The sequence below is a fragment of the Dicentrarchus labrax genome, unplaced genomic scaffold (genome assembly GCF_905237075.1).
Source record: "Dicentrarchus labrax unplaced genomic scaffold, dlabrax2021, whole genome shotgun sequence".
Lineage (NCBI taxonomy): Eukaryota > Metazoa > Chordata > Actinopteri > Moronidae > Dicentrarchus > Dicentrarchus labrax.
In genome coordinates, this window is record NW_026136719.1 from 28,656,177 (window position 1) to 28,670,197 (window position 14,021).

Sequence of the window (14,021 nt, forward strand, 5' to 3'; positions counted from 1 at the left end):
TACAACCACAGCACTAATCATTACATCCTTCACAGAAAAATTGACTCTCTCATTCTACCAGTGGGGAACTGCCTCCTTTACTCTTTAGCCTTGGTTATTAGTAGTTAGGCTACTGGAGCTCACTCCTATTGTTCCATGTCCCACCAGCATGGATAACTGAATTTCACTGCCACACACACATGCACACACAGAGTCCTGCACACTCTGCTGTTGCTTACTGGAAAGCCTCTGGGCCAAAACAGGGCAGCGTTGCTTTCCAGAGTAAGTCAACCGGAGCTACTGCATCAGTGGTTCCCCACAGCTCTAACACTAAGAACCCATTTCCCGCTTGATTATTTATGATCCTGCTTGATAATCTAGTCTTAGATCAATTACACTGTGCAACCTATGAGCTGCATATTACAGTGACAGTGAATAAATCTGCCAGTGGGAGACATCCGCTGAAATTTAAAGTCCCTTGGCATAGATTCAACACATAATCTTTCCTTGACTAGAACACATTTGGTTCTCAGTCACACAGTGGATTTAACAGCAGAAGTGTTCTCTGTGGTAGGAAGCTCCATGTTACCACACATTTAATAAAAGGGCCTTAGTAATGGACACTTTAGATACAATGCTGCCCTCTACTGAAATATGAGGTGAAGTGCACTTCTGGTTGATGGACAGTGGGTAGATTTAATTTTTTTAATAATTGTTATTACTGTACAACTAAACTAAGCTAAAGTGAACCAAATACTACGGTACTACAGTACTACGATACGATTTTATACTAAAACATTGCTGAGTTTTTGCTGTTGCTGTTTTCATTTTAACTGACTTACTCTTTCATGCTCTCTCTGTTTGTCTTGCAGGTATTTTATTTTCAACACTAGTGTTTGGCCCGGCCTGTGGCTTCATCTTAGGTTCTGTCTGTACCAAAGTCTATGTTGATGCTGTCTTCATCGACACTAGTGAGTTGGCAGCTGCTTTCTTTCTTTGAATTTCTTGAGATATATTCTTGAATTTTGTTATTTTTTGTTGCTGTAGATAAACTATAAATCAAGAACAACAACAATATTGTATCACAATAGAAACATTAAATTAACAGGCAGAATTTACTTTTTTCATATTGATCTATAAAATTTCATTCAACACTCATCCATTGTGGTATATTCCCCTACCTCCTTTCTAGGTACGCTAGACATCACCCCAGATGACCCTCGCTGGATCGGGGCGTGGTGGGCCGGCTTCCTTCTCTGTGGTGCCTTACTCTTTGTGTCAGCCCTCTTCATGTTTGGCTTCCCCCAGTCGCTGGACGAGCAGGACATGGATGGTGGAGGGGAGAGTGAGCAGGCCATGCTGCCTTCTTCCCTGACCCTGGAGTACCAGGGCTCTAAACCCAACGGGGCCATTCATGGCTTTGATATAAACAGTGGACTCTCAGTTTGTGAGCATCTGAGAGGTGAGATAGAGAAGAGAAGGGAGAAGATCCTGAGAAAAAAGGGCTGAAGAACAGTGGGAAATTTCAAAATAGAATATAAGATTTGATTGTTAATCAAATTCCTCAGAAATTATAATTTTTCTGTCATTCCTAACCCTTTTCTCTGTTTTTTCTGTCTCTCTACCGGTACCCGATCTACTACTCATTGTATCCTATTTTCTCCATTTTCCTCTTCTCCATCAACCCAGTAATCCCCCGGGTAACCAGGCACCTTCTCTCTAATCCGGTGTTCAGCTGCATCACACTGGCAGCCTGCATGGAGATTGCTGTGGTTGCTGGCTTTGCTGCCTTCCTGGGAAAATACCTGGAGCAGCAGTTCAACCTTACCACCTCCTCAGCCAATCAGCTGCTAGGTAGGCGGATCATAATCTTGTGTATTTTAGCATTAAACCTTCAGGGCACCCAGGTTTAGGATATAAAAAAACTAATTTTATATCATAGAGAGTTTATATATTGTATAATATAATGACAACATTTGTGTAGTGCAGAAACATATACTAAGGAAAATGCCAGTAAAAACATTGGACGCCTTTGTCTTCCCCTCCCCAGGTATGACGGCCATCCCCTGTGCCTGTCTGGGTATCTTCCTCGGGGGTCTGCTGGTAAAGAAACTGAACCTGTCAGCTTTGGGCGCTGTCCGAATGGCCATGCTGGTCAACCTGGTGTCCACTGCCTGCTATGTCTCTTTTCTTTTCCTGGGCTGTGACACCGGACCTGTCGCCGGGGTGACTGTCGCCTACGGCAACGAGTAAGCAGGGACAAGTTATTGTATTGCTTGTATGCAGTTTTTCAAGAAACATATTCTAGTTATGCATGACTTGCACTAGCATGCTAATAAGAATATGATAAAATATAAAAAATTAAAATTGACAAACAATACAATGTACTGCAACTTTTTTGCTTAGATATAGCTTTAATAGCTATTCCTGTTTACATAATACGGGTGTATTAATACAGGATTCAGGCCTTGCATAAGAGACTTTAAATAGGCCAAAAATAACCTTCTTGTCACTAAGAGACAAGATGATGAAGCTGGGAGGTTTTGTTGCTGATTTATTGAACTTCTCTTGTGCATTAACAGTAAAATATCAGCAATGCTTTATATCTGTAATATGATGTTCCACATGTCAGATAGCAGACATAAGCACTGTCAGTGTTAACTGTGGAGTAAGCTGCCTCTGCACTGTACTCTATGGGTTAAAACTTTAAGACATGCTGTAATTCTGATGTTATGCATTTGAAAGCTGTTGGATGTTCAGCCCATAGAGTGCTCTATGTATGTCAAGTGCTGACTTACTCTTTAAAAATGAATTAATGTCCATGCAGGCTTGAAATGATACAAAAGTGAGTGAATGTCTTCAGGAAAAGTTTGTTTTTAATGAAGTTGTTTCTGTGGTTACTCCCATTTGATGTGAACATTGTACACAAAATATATTACAATATACTCCCTAACATGACCTTTGACCTCCTCCATAGGACGCTGAAGTCCTGGCAGCGACCTGAGTCACCGTGCATCAATAACTGTAACTGCTACACAGCATCAGTGAGCCCTGTCTGTGGCTCCAATGGAGTCACCTACCTCTCAGCCTGCTTCGCTGGCTGCACCAAACCAGTGAGTGAAAAAGTTAACACACACTAAAACAAGACCACTATGACTAGCTTGTAGTCTGGAGACTACACACATATTTACATACATAAATACGGTGCAGCAGTCCCACTTTAGGTCTCCATATTCACAGTAAGATAACAACATTTTGATCTCATTTCCTCTTTTTTCATCAGAACCTGACCAGCTGTACGTGTATATCCAGCACCAGTGAAGATGCGGTGGCTTTACCAGGGAAGTGTCCCAGTCCAGGCTGTCAGCAGGCCTTCCTCACCTTCCTATGTGTTATCTGTGTGTGCAGCATGATCGGAGCTATGGCCCAGACACCCTCTGTCATCATCCTTATCAGGTAAGGAGACCTGATGTTATGCATAGACTGCCCACAAGAGGGAGCCGTTGACATTCATGGCAAAATGATGGAGTCAGAGTCACTTCAGTCATACTGACACACATGGTAACATTATGTTATATACAGAGTCAAAGAACAGTGTGGGGTACATAACAGACAGGTGAGCGAATGGCTTTGAATATCACTCTAGATAAATATAGTCAATTATATCTGTATATATATTAAAGAATATTTTTTGTTTAGTACAACTTAGGGCATACTTTTATACTTCTAATCATATTTTAATAGAATAACACTATTATTACAGGTATAATAACCAAGATTTTAATGTGTTTGTGGTAAAGAAAAAGCTGCAGACAGCTGCTGGTTAGCTTAACTTAGTGTAAGTCTGGAAAAGGGGAAACAGCCTGGCTCTGTCCAAAGCTAACAAAGTCCATCTACGATCACCTCTAATGATCTCTAATTAACACGTTATCTTTTGTTTAGTCTGAACGATAACTTAAAGAAAAGTGTAAAAACATTTACAGTGGAGGTATGTGCAGGAGTCTTGTCGTCAGGTTGCCAGGAGACAGACATGAAGCTGAAGTAGTTACACTACTTTCCCCCCACCTGGTTCCAGACTTTATGCTGAGCTAAGCTAACTGGCTGCTGACTGAAGCTTCATATTTATTGTACAGATCTGAGAGTGGTATCAACCTTTTCATCTAAGAAAGCAAATAATATTCCCAAAATGTAGACCTATTCCATTAAACAAACACCCGGTTTTCTTGCAGATGGTAAAGTTACTAAACTGCTTTAACAGACCAATGACCCCACCTGCTGTATTTTCCGCAGGTGTGTGCATAGTTTTCCTGGGCAATGAGGAAAAATTATTTTGCATGTGTGCTCACTATAATTTACCTCCAAATAAAGTGGTAGATATTCTGGCAAAACTGTTAGCTTGTTTACAATTCATCTGATTGCAAACTTTGTTGTTGCATTTTCTCCATGTCCCCAAAGTACAGCAACTACTTTGGTGTGAAGAATGTTCCCATAATTGAAAGAAAAGATACAGAAATCAGACCTACGTTTTCTTAAACAGGAATTATCCTTTGAGATAATTAGGCTAAGCTCTTAGGTCTCCAGCTTGCTTGACCTCACTGGGAATGAAACTTTGAGTTCACCGGTACACACAATTTATGCCAATTCTGTCTTTGTTTTTTCAGAACTGTAAGCCCAGAACTTAAATCGTATGCCCTTGGAGTTCTGTTCCTGCTCCTGAGACTGATAGGTAAGCAGTTTTTAACATTAAATTAATGTATTTGCTTTGTATACTTTTCTGCAATTATATCCACAAATACAATTATTTGTTCTTGATTTTTCTATGGCTACACATTCTGTAATAAGTCTCACACTGCAGTGTTTGTCCTATCTGATGTGTTCGTGACATGTTCACTGTTGCCCTGTAGTTTTGCTCTGTGATTTAAATGTCGGAGCAATTTTTCACCCTGGTTGAAATTAACTTTATTGGTCTGTCTGTGTGGATATAAAGGAAACCTGAACTCAAACTGGTATGCTTTTTGACCTTTTGACCTGCTGACCTGTTGTCTGTCCATAATCCCCTCCTGCACCAGGCTTCATCCCTCCCCCTCTGATCTTCGGCATGGGCATCGACTCTACCTGTCTGTTCTGGAGCACCGTCTGCGGCGAGAAGGGAGCATGTATGCTGTACGACAATGTGGCCTACAGGCATCTGTATGTCAGCATCGCCATTGCCCTGAAGTCGTCAGCCTTCATCCTGTACACCACCACGTGGCAGTGCTTGAGAAAGAACTACAGGAAATACATCAAGAACAGCGAGGGTTACCTCACACCCACCGAACTCTTCGCCTCCAATGTGACTCTGGACAATTTGGGCAAAGAGATCACCCAGAACCCAGCCAACAGGACAAAGTTCATATACAACCTGGAGGACCATGAGATGTGTGACAACATGGAGTCAGTTTTATAGTGGCGGTCTGCAATGGGACTGCATACTGAGGCTGTTAATGTGCAACTGATCTGATGTGCGATGTGTCTTTGGTGTCGTATCAGTTTAGAAGAATGTCGTCAGTAAGGGTCTTAGCTTCTTCTCACCCAAAACATCAGACATAGTGAAAAAAAATGAAGAGTTTCCCAAAATGCTCTATATCCACATTGCACTTAATGTTTTTTTAAACTGAAATACATATGATTTGGTCAATTTTTGTCAGACAAAATCATAAGCTGACTTGAAAACATTTCTTGCGGTTATTTTAGTTTTTTTCCCTTAATTTGACAGCAGAATAGAGATTGACAGCAAACATTAGGAAAGAAAGGAGGGATGGCACGCAAAACAAATGTTCCCAGCCAAATGTGAACCAGGGACATTGCATTTAATGCGTCATACCACTAATACACCATGACACCTCTGGAATGATCCACTTTAGTTCAACTTCTTTAACAGTTCAGTTAAAATTGGCGTCATATTAGGTTTTGATTTATTACAAGGCCAAAGCTCTTTGAGAAGCAGAGGTCTGATATTTTGGTTATTCATTAGCTTTATTAGACAGTTTATTTTCCTTTAGAAGGAAGTACTTCTCAGGTCCAGATGTAAGATAGAAAGGACAGGTCGTTCATCATTAGATGATGCATATTTTAGCTCATGGTTAGAGCACTTTTCCAGACATGCAGAACATACTAGGCAACCCTTCCACAGACTTATTAACAGACTTTTGTTTAAACAAATTTAACATAACAAATAGGGAAAGATAGAGATGCATTGTCTACAGAGGCCTGAGAAATAGGCCCAGGGATAGGCATAATCCAAGTAATTAAGAATAATAATAAAGGAAATCACACCTGGTTGTGACTCAATACGGCCCGATTTCCTGGATACATTGTTAAAGCTTCAGTTCAGAGGAGAGGGCAGAGTCAAAGTATAAAAGTAGTACAGACTAAATACTCACTCCTCTAGCCTAAAATGAAGCCAATTAATTTCAAACCAATTATACAATAACTGCACGTTTCTTTAATCTTAACTCCAGTGAGCCAAACCCAGATAGTGGAAAATTAATGGAAGATTTAGTTTTGTAAATAAATCATATTGCTTAGCTTATTGTGCAATATCTTCTAAAACCAGAAATGAAGATTACAACAATATTTGTAACAGAAACTGATTTTATATTTCATTTTGTGCAACCTGTCATTTTTTCAGGAGTAGAGGGCTCTGTCCTCCTGAGGGTGGATAATATCCCATTTTGGAACCAAACTCTTCAGTTTGAGTTGTTGCACATATTGTTCAGATTTTAAAAACCAAGGAATAGAGTTTTTCTCAACAGCTTTCAGTGTAATTGGCCCGTTCTTGTTCTGGAGGGCACTTTAGGAGATTTGTTGAAGGTAGAGCCAGTACGTAATTATCCCTTTACTGTGTCATAGTGTGGAGTTTTGCTATGAATGCTGGATAAGATTGTGAGAGTAATTTTCTGTTTCAGAGCCACAGAAATGTTTTTTTAAACTACACACCATTTTGTTTATATCAAGTTTTTCTCTCTGACAGTTATAGAAATTAGGTGCAAATTCCAAAAGCAAACTTCTACGTAGGCGTATAGCTGATGATGATGATGACACATGAGCTGATTCAGTAACTGAACTTGTGACATTTCAGTTACATGACTATCTTCTTAACCACTGATTTGACCGTACCACCATTATAATTCTGCCAGGAACACTTGTGTAAGTGGCAAATCGAGACAGAAATACAGTTTGACTTGGTGGTGTAATTCTACTCTTGGGGATGCCCTGCAGCAGTAATGCATGGAATACATAGCTACATGATAAATAACAAGCAGGGAACACTGCAAATAAGACTCTCTAGGGTGTGTGTGTAGTAGGGCCAAAGCAGGTGGAGGCAGTTGGGGGTCGGGTGGGGTGGGGGGGGTGGGGTATGGGCCTTCACTAATAGAATCAGTAACAGCAGCAAAGCTCACGTGAGCAGACAGACTGAGAGTGTGAAAGCATTTAAGCAGAACGCCAAGTCAAGCCAGTGAGACATGAGGATTAGGGTGGGCTAGCTGTCAGAAGACACAGCATAGCATGACGCACAGTGTCCAGCCAGAATTAGTTCAATTAAAGCATGCTGGTAATGCATGCAATAATATAAAAGAAATATTCAGTATGTTACTAAGCTGCACAGATTCTGTGGTTTGGTGGCCATGGTAATAGTTAAATACACATTTAACTCGAATGGCCTCTAAATTCTATTTTAGACCATGGAAAAGCTTTATAATGCATACTGCATTGTGATGAGCAAACCTCAGCTGAATAATCACTCACACTGCAGTGATTGTCTAAACAGATGTTTATTGTTTGTTTTTTTTTCAATAATTTTTTAGAATTCTATGGGATTCTGATTTCTGACATATCCAGTTTATATAGAGAATATATTGTTTTTCCTGGCTTACTTTGTAAGTATTTACTATGTTTTGCATCAAAAATTTGGACATTTGTCCAGCCACTCACCATCACAATAGATTTCATTTCCAAAATGTGTAATCCCTTTGATGTTTGGAGGTGGGGGTTAAAGGAGTAGTTCAACATTTTGGTAAATAAACTTGTTTACCTTCTTGCCAAATGTTAGATGATTGATACCAATCTCATGTCTGTAGCTTAGCAAAAAGACTGGAAATGAGGAGAGACAAGCCTGGCTCTGTCCAAAAGTCAAACAATTTCCACCTGCCAACACCTCTGAAGCTCATTTATTAATATATTATATCGCGTTTGATTAATACATACAAAAACTGAAAATGACGCTGTCGCCCAAGGGGTTGCCTGACAACGGTTGGGTACCATTAACATTTGAACTGATACTGCTACTTGGAATTACTCTCTCTGTAATAACAAAATGCAATTTCAGTTGTAAAAAATAATTCCAAACTTCTCTCACTACTTGCATACTTGCAAAAATACCGATTCACGTACTGTTTTAGCTTATTAAATAGCATGTTAGTAAGAAAGTGCTAATAATAATAATAATAATAATAATAATAATAATAATAATAATAATAATAAGTAGCTAATGCTAGTAAAATCAACTACGGCAGTGAAAAAATCCCAGTTATCTCCAACAGCAATTTATCCAACTAGTTAATAAATAACCTGAAGATGTCAATGCCTCACATAAAGTTTTTTTGTCTATCGAGGTTCTATGGCACTGGCTGCAGGTGTGCTAATGTTAGCTGCGGTTGCCGGAGGGGGTTTGGCTTTCATCAAACATGGAGCATTTCTCCGCTTTTAGATACATTTTGTTTTTGACCAGTTGTTTCCTCATTTTAGATAGCCACCTTTGAATTTTGCATTACAAACATTGCAGTGAGTGTAACCATGCTTGCGTCCGCTTTCGGCTCGCCATTGCGCTGACTAACTGTAACTTGAACAAGCTGCAGGGGTGACGTAGTCTCGCTCTCTCTCTTTTTCTCTACTAGAAATTACTCTTTCGCCAGGTACCAACATTTGGCACTGATTGATTTACCGTAAAAGGTACTTGGTAGTACTGATGTAATTCAGTCTGTACCTTTAAAAGTACCGGGTTCGGTACCCAACCCTCGACCCTACTGGCAACTACACAGGGACAAAAAACTCCAGGAAGTCACTGTACCCCGCAAAGGAATAGTCACGCTTATAACTCCCTGCAAAAAACAGAAACACCTGGTTGTTGTTCGGGTTAAACAAACAAGATGTTTGCTGTTAATAGGGAAGCTTTAGAGGTGTTCATAGATGGATTTTGTTACGGGAGCCAGGGTAGCTGTTTCCCCATTTTCCATCTTTGTACTTAATTAAGATAATCAGCTGCTGGTTGCAGCTTCATACACAGACATGAGAGTGGTATCTAACTATTGGCCAGAAAGCAGCGTATTTCCTAAAAATTCACCTACAAAGTTCTATGATTCAGTTTAATTTTATGCTGCCACTCTTTTTTTTTTTTTGCAAATGGTGGAAATTATTTTGGGTCCACACTACTCATATGTATTTAGTTTGTATTTAGTTTATTTAGTTTAGTTAGTAGTATAAACTATACATTGATGGTGCTTCAGCATCATAGAAAATAAAGAGAATATTATATCAGATGGGGAAAACAGCTGGAAAATGTTGAAGATCAACAATGGACCTAAATTCAATACAGAGCCATGCCAAACCAGACCAGACTAAACTAATGCTTGGTTTGATGTGAACTACGAGGGTATAAATACAGATTTTTTGAATCGCAGTGAGACTTAAATTCTTAAACTGGAAGAATGTTTGGGCCCCAATTAGGTAGTGTTTGAAATTGTTTCCAAGCTCAAAATTTGACAGTCCCTGATGGGAGGACTGGCTCCTAGTGAGACATTCAGGACAGCCGGACATTATGCTGAGATGTACAAACAATTCAAAAAGAAACAGGGAGGGAGGTGTTACCTAACATTACCAGCTGGCCATCATCTCCTCCTCCAGCAAGCCCCAAAAGGTGGCGCTGTCTTTGATAACTGTAATGTCCAGTGTGTCATAGTGCTGACTCCTTTGTACATAATAGTGCCATACAAGTGCCAAAGTGACACCATAGAAGTGTTCTGTAATGTCCTGCAGAGTACTTTGTCTCACCACGCTGGAGCTCCGAGCAGATCCTCCAGCTATATGTAGCCTTTCTGTGATATCCCTCCACTTACTTTCACCATATCATACAAAAGTGTCCCAAAAACATATTGCCTATAAAATATTGTATATGGGTCTAGAAAACAGTATTATTTAGGATGTAATAACTGTTAATATGTAGGACTTTTCTACTAGTGAAGGTATTGTCTAATTTAGATTAATCTCTCTTTCCATCAGTGGCAAAGCTGATAACTGTTTGTTGCTTTGGTCCAAATAAAAACAATACTTTGCTTGAAATAAGTGGCACCAATGTTAAGCTATTAGCCTGACATTGTACAGTAGATACGGTTGACTGTAGAAAATCAGCCAAACTTCACTGATAGCAGTCCTGCACCTGTGCCTGGATATTAAGCTCTACTCTGAGACTTTCTGATGGGAGCCTATGTTGTGCCATATCAACCTGTGCACTGTAACATTCAACACTCGCGAAGAAGAAGCCAACATATTCTAGGTCTGTCTAATGCGCTGGCAAGTGTGACAGCGCTTGCTTGACCTTGTATTCACCTGCGGCGCCAGGACTGTTTTGCCTTGTGATGAGAAAATAACTTTGGAGCATAAATGTTTTTTTACATCCTATTTTTCTCATTATTCTCTTTTGATGACCTTGCCTTGTGGTAACAGCAGGATGACTTTTATAGTGGAATCTTTAGTGACAGAAGTATTGACATATGAAGAGTTTACTGCCAAAATACGACATTTTCAGACAAAAAAAGTCCTGAGATTTATCATTAAAGAGACATTTTAACATCAATGGACAGCTGTCCTGTAAATAGGTCCATAATTTGTTTTTCGTTGCTGTCAATTATTTCTTATGGATAGTCACATTTTGTAAATGATGTATGTTATTTTGGAAGCAAACTCTTCGTATGTAGATAGATAATCCCTCGGTTTGAGCCTTTAGGCAGCATGTTGCCTTTGATTCAAGTGAAACCACGTGCTAACCATGTTAGTGACGGTTTTAGAGTGATGTATTTGATTATGTTGTCGGTGGTATTCAATGTGTGAATTTCATGGCTCTTTGCAGGAGGACCTTTGAAAAGTAAAGGGCATTGAAATAGGAAAATATCACCTATATTTTCAAAGCATCACTAAAGATTTTTAGATATGCTCTATTGCTTCTTTGATTTGTTTTCTTTTTTCGTTAAATTATATGAATTTATATTTAAAAGCTTTATGTTCTGTATATTTCTTGGAAAAGATTACATGATTGTATGTTTATTGTAAATACATTAAATATACTATTTTTGTTTTTAATATGACCTTTTCTGCCTGACTATTAGCCTATCAACAAACAAATATTTTTCACCAGATAATGTTTACATCTAAGAATGGTTGTAGAAAAAAACTGAGGGTGTGCATCTCATTGAGGCTGTACTCATCTAAATGCTAACATGCTCACAGTGACAATTAACATGCTTAAGAATGTAATGTTTAGCCATGTTCACCATCAGTTTAGCCTGTTACCATGGTAACATGTGTTAATTAGCACTAAACACAAAGCACATCTTAGGCTGAATGTCATGTTTTGGACGTATTTGGACATAAACCAAAATATCATAAACCAAATTTTGACCTGATGATGATGCTAGATGGAACGTTAAGGGTTATTAATGTTATTATACTTCATCTGGAGGGATGCTTGAATGTACCAAATTTCATGGCCTTCCATCTGAAAGTTGTTGAGACAATTCAGTCTGGCCCAAAGTGGTGGACCAACTATCCACAGAGCCGCACTGCTGGCTAAAACCACAAATAGTCACAAAATACAGTATTTAGCCAGAGGGGTTGGGATCCCACAAGGGGCCCAATGGTAAACCTTGAGCGGTTGTGAGCTGATTAGCAAGACAGAAAGAAGAAGAAAATATATTTCAAAATATCATATTACCTTCTCAGGACTCTAAAATTGATTATGAACCAAACAATCTAAAACCAAACTGGCTGAAGTGCTGACAGCTCATTTACTGTACATATACAGCCCGTAACATGGGGTCGCTAATAAAAATGTGTTGGCCGTAAAAATGTTGGGAACCCCTACATTAGATGGTGATATAGAGAATACAAGATACTTAATCTTTATTTGTTTAGACATTTCTTTCAAGCACAGATGCTATGATGTAGTTTGCAATATGACATGCAGAGCCATGCTTGTGGTAAAGGGCTGCATTCACTTGGTCAGTGCTTTGTCAGATAAGTTGAAAGGTCACATTTTCTTTTTCCCTCTCTAAACGCACTGACAGAGGAAGATAAATCCTGATCGAAATGTGCTTGTGCTTTGCCATGATCTAATTTCCTGTCATTCTAGCCCTCTGGTTATCCCCGGGCCTCCCTGCTGCGCTACAACAGCCAGTGGAGATAATAGCCGGGGTTATGGATTGACCGGTGGATCACCTTGTACTGCTGCTTTGAGGAAGCGATGTACGTGTTCAGGGCCAGGTTGCAGCGTTGCTTTTATGCGAGAGCTGGGCCTGAGAGCTCTCCTGTTTCTCGAGTGCAGACGGGGTCTTGCCGGGGCCACGGTGCAGTGAAATGGAAAGCATGCCATTCCCTGTTCCACTTGATGCCGAGTGACTGTGAGAGGTTGTGTCATGTTCCTTGGCTATTGACTCAATGACTTGGGACTTCACGACAAAAGCCTGAACCCGTGCGGGCTCTCTGCGTGCTGACAGAGAAATGTGTCTTCCACTTGTCTTCACATTGACCCGAGGACTCTGCTGGACTGACGTGTCCACATCCCCAAAGTCTCACCTCCTGGACCCAGAAATAACCTTTGCACGACCTCGTCTGTCTTTCACGCTCTGTTAGCTGTGGGTCTGGCTGCTATCGAAACATTTCACTGAACTTGTGTTTTTTTACTGATATAGCTATGGATTACCTGTCTGTGGCAGTCAACCTATTCAGCTTCCGCTACATGGATGACATGGCTGAGAATTCAGCCTTATGTGCCGCATATTATTCACTGTCACAGTGGGTTGAAAAGTCAAGGCACAGAGTAAGCACAGGCCATTAGCTGGTACTGAAATGACAGCACAAAGAGCCAGACCTTGATGGCTGTCTCTGCCCTCAGGTTTCATGCAGAAGACAAAATCACCATGTGCCCTTCATTTGTTGGAAAAATTAGGATATCTGGACTTGCCTCACTTCAAATAAATGATGATATATTCCTCCATACGTTGTATGCAAAAAGGATTATTCTGCATATTTGACTAATGCCTTGTCTTGTGACGTGGCTCTGACAGCTGACCTGATTTATTGCAAGGTTCCCTGCATTGTTAAAAAAACAATCTCTGACTCAGTGACAACGGGCCAATTATCCTTTTCATGCAGAAAAGGTCCATGTACAAAAGAGGCTGTGAATTGCAAATCCAGTTGCGGGCTGTCCTTGCTCTCCTCTAATCTAATAATGTGATCCATCATTTCAGCAGCGACGGCTCTACACCCCAGGCATGGAAAAGAATCCCACAGAGGATTAGTATGAAGATGTTTGCATATCCACATATGCAGTCCTGAGAGGCTGTGTGGAAAAAGGAATCATCACAAAAATATATTTATAATAATGTGTCAAGTTGCATTTCCTGTGTCCAGGCCTTAAAAAAAGACTTTCTTCATTACATATTTCCAGACTAAACTGTTATTGGTTGTTAGTAACCTTCCAAGCCTGTACTTGACATTCATAACCAGCATAGGTGTCTTTAGGAAAGTAAGAATCACTGTTTCAGGCAGAAAAAAACCTGTAAAACTCTGTTTCCTGCTCAGTAGCGGCGCTGTTGGTTGAGGGATAGTCCTGTTGCAGAATCATCCATTACGCTGATGAGCCTGCAGCCCCTGAGCTACGACAGCACAGCCACACGATGAGCGAGACAGGCGACTGCCACTATTTGTTCCACTAAAGCATTCATCACACT

General features: G+C 40.1%; 1 protein-coding gene across 1 annotated transcript in view; it reads left to right on the forward strand.

Moving 5' to 3' along the window:
- LOC127352052 (solute carrier organic anion transporter family member 3A1-like) overlaps positions 1–11,373 on the forward strand; it is a 29,164-nt gene extending 17,791 nt beyond the window's left edge. The window contains exons 3-10 of the mRNA XM_051380152.1: positions 852–950; positions 1,172–1,441; positions 1,669–1,833; positions 2,030–2,228; positions 2,957–3,092; positions 3,263–3,435; positions 4,641–4,705; positions 5,049–11,373. Of these exons, the coding sequence (XP_051236112.1) occupies positions 852–950; positions 1,172–1,441; positions 1,669–1,833; positions 2,030–2,228; positions 2,957–3,092; positions 3,263–3,435; positions 4,641–4,705; positions 5,049–5,425 (1,484 nt within the window). The 3' untranslated portion in view covers positions 5,426–11,373. The remainder of the gene's footprint in view (positions 1–851; positions 951–1,171; positions 1,442–1,668; positions 1,834–2,029; positions 2,229–2,956; positions 3,093–3,262; positions 3,436–4,640; positions 4,706–5,048) is intronic.
- Positions 11,374–14,021: the final 2,648 nt, after the last annotated feature.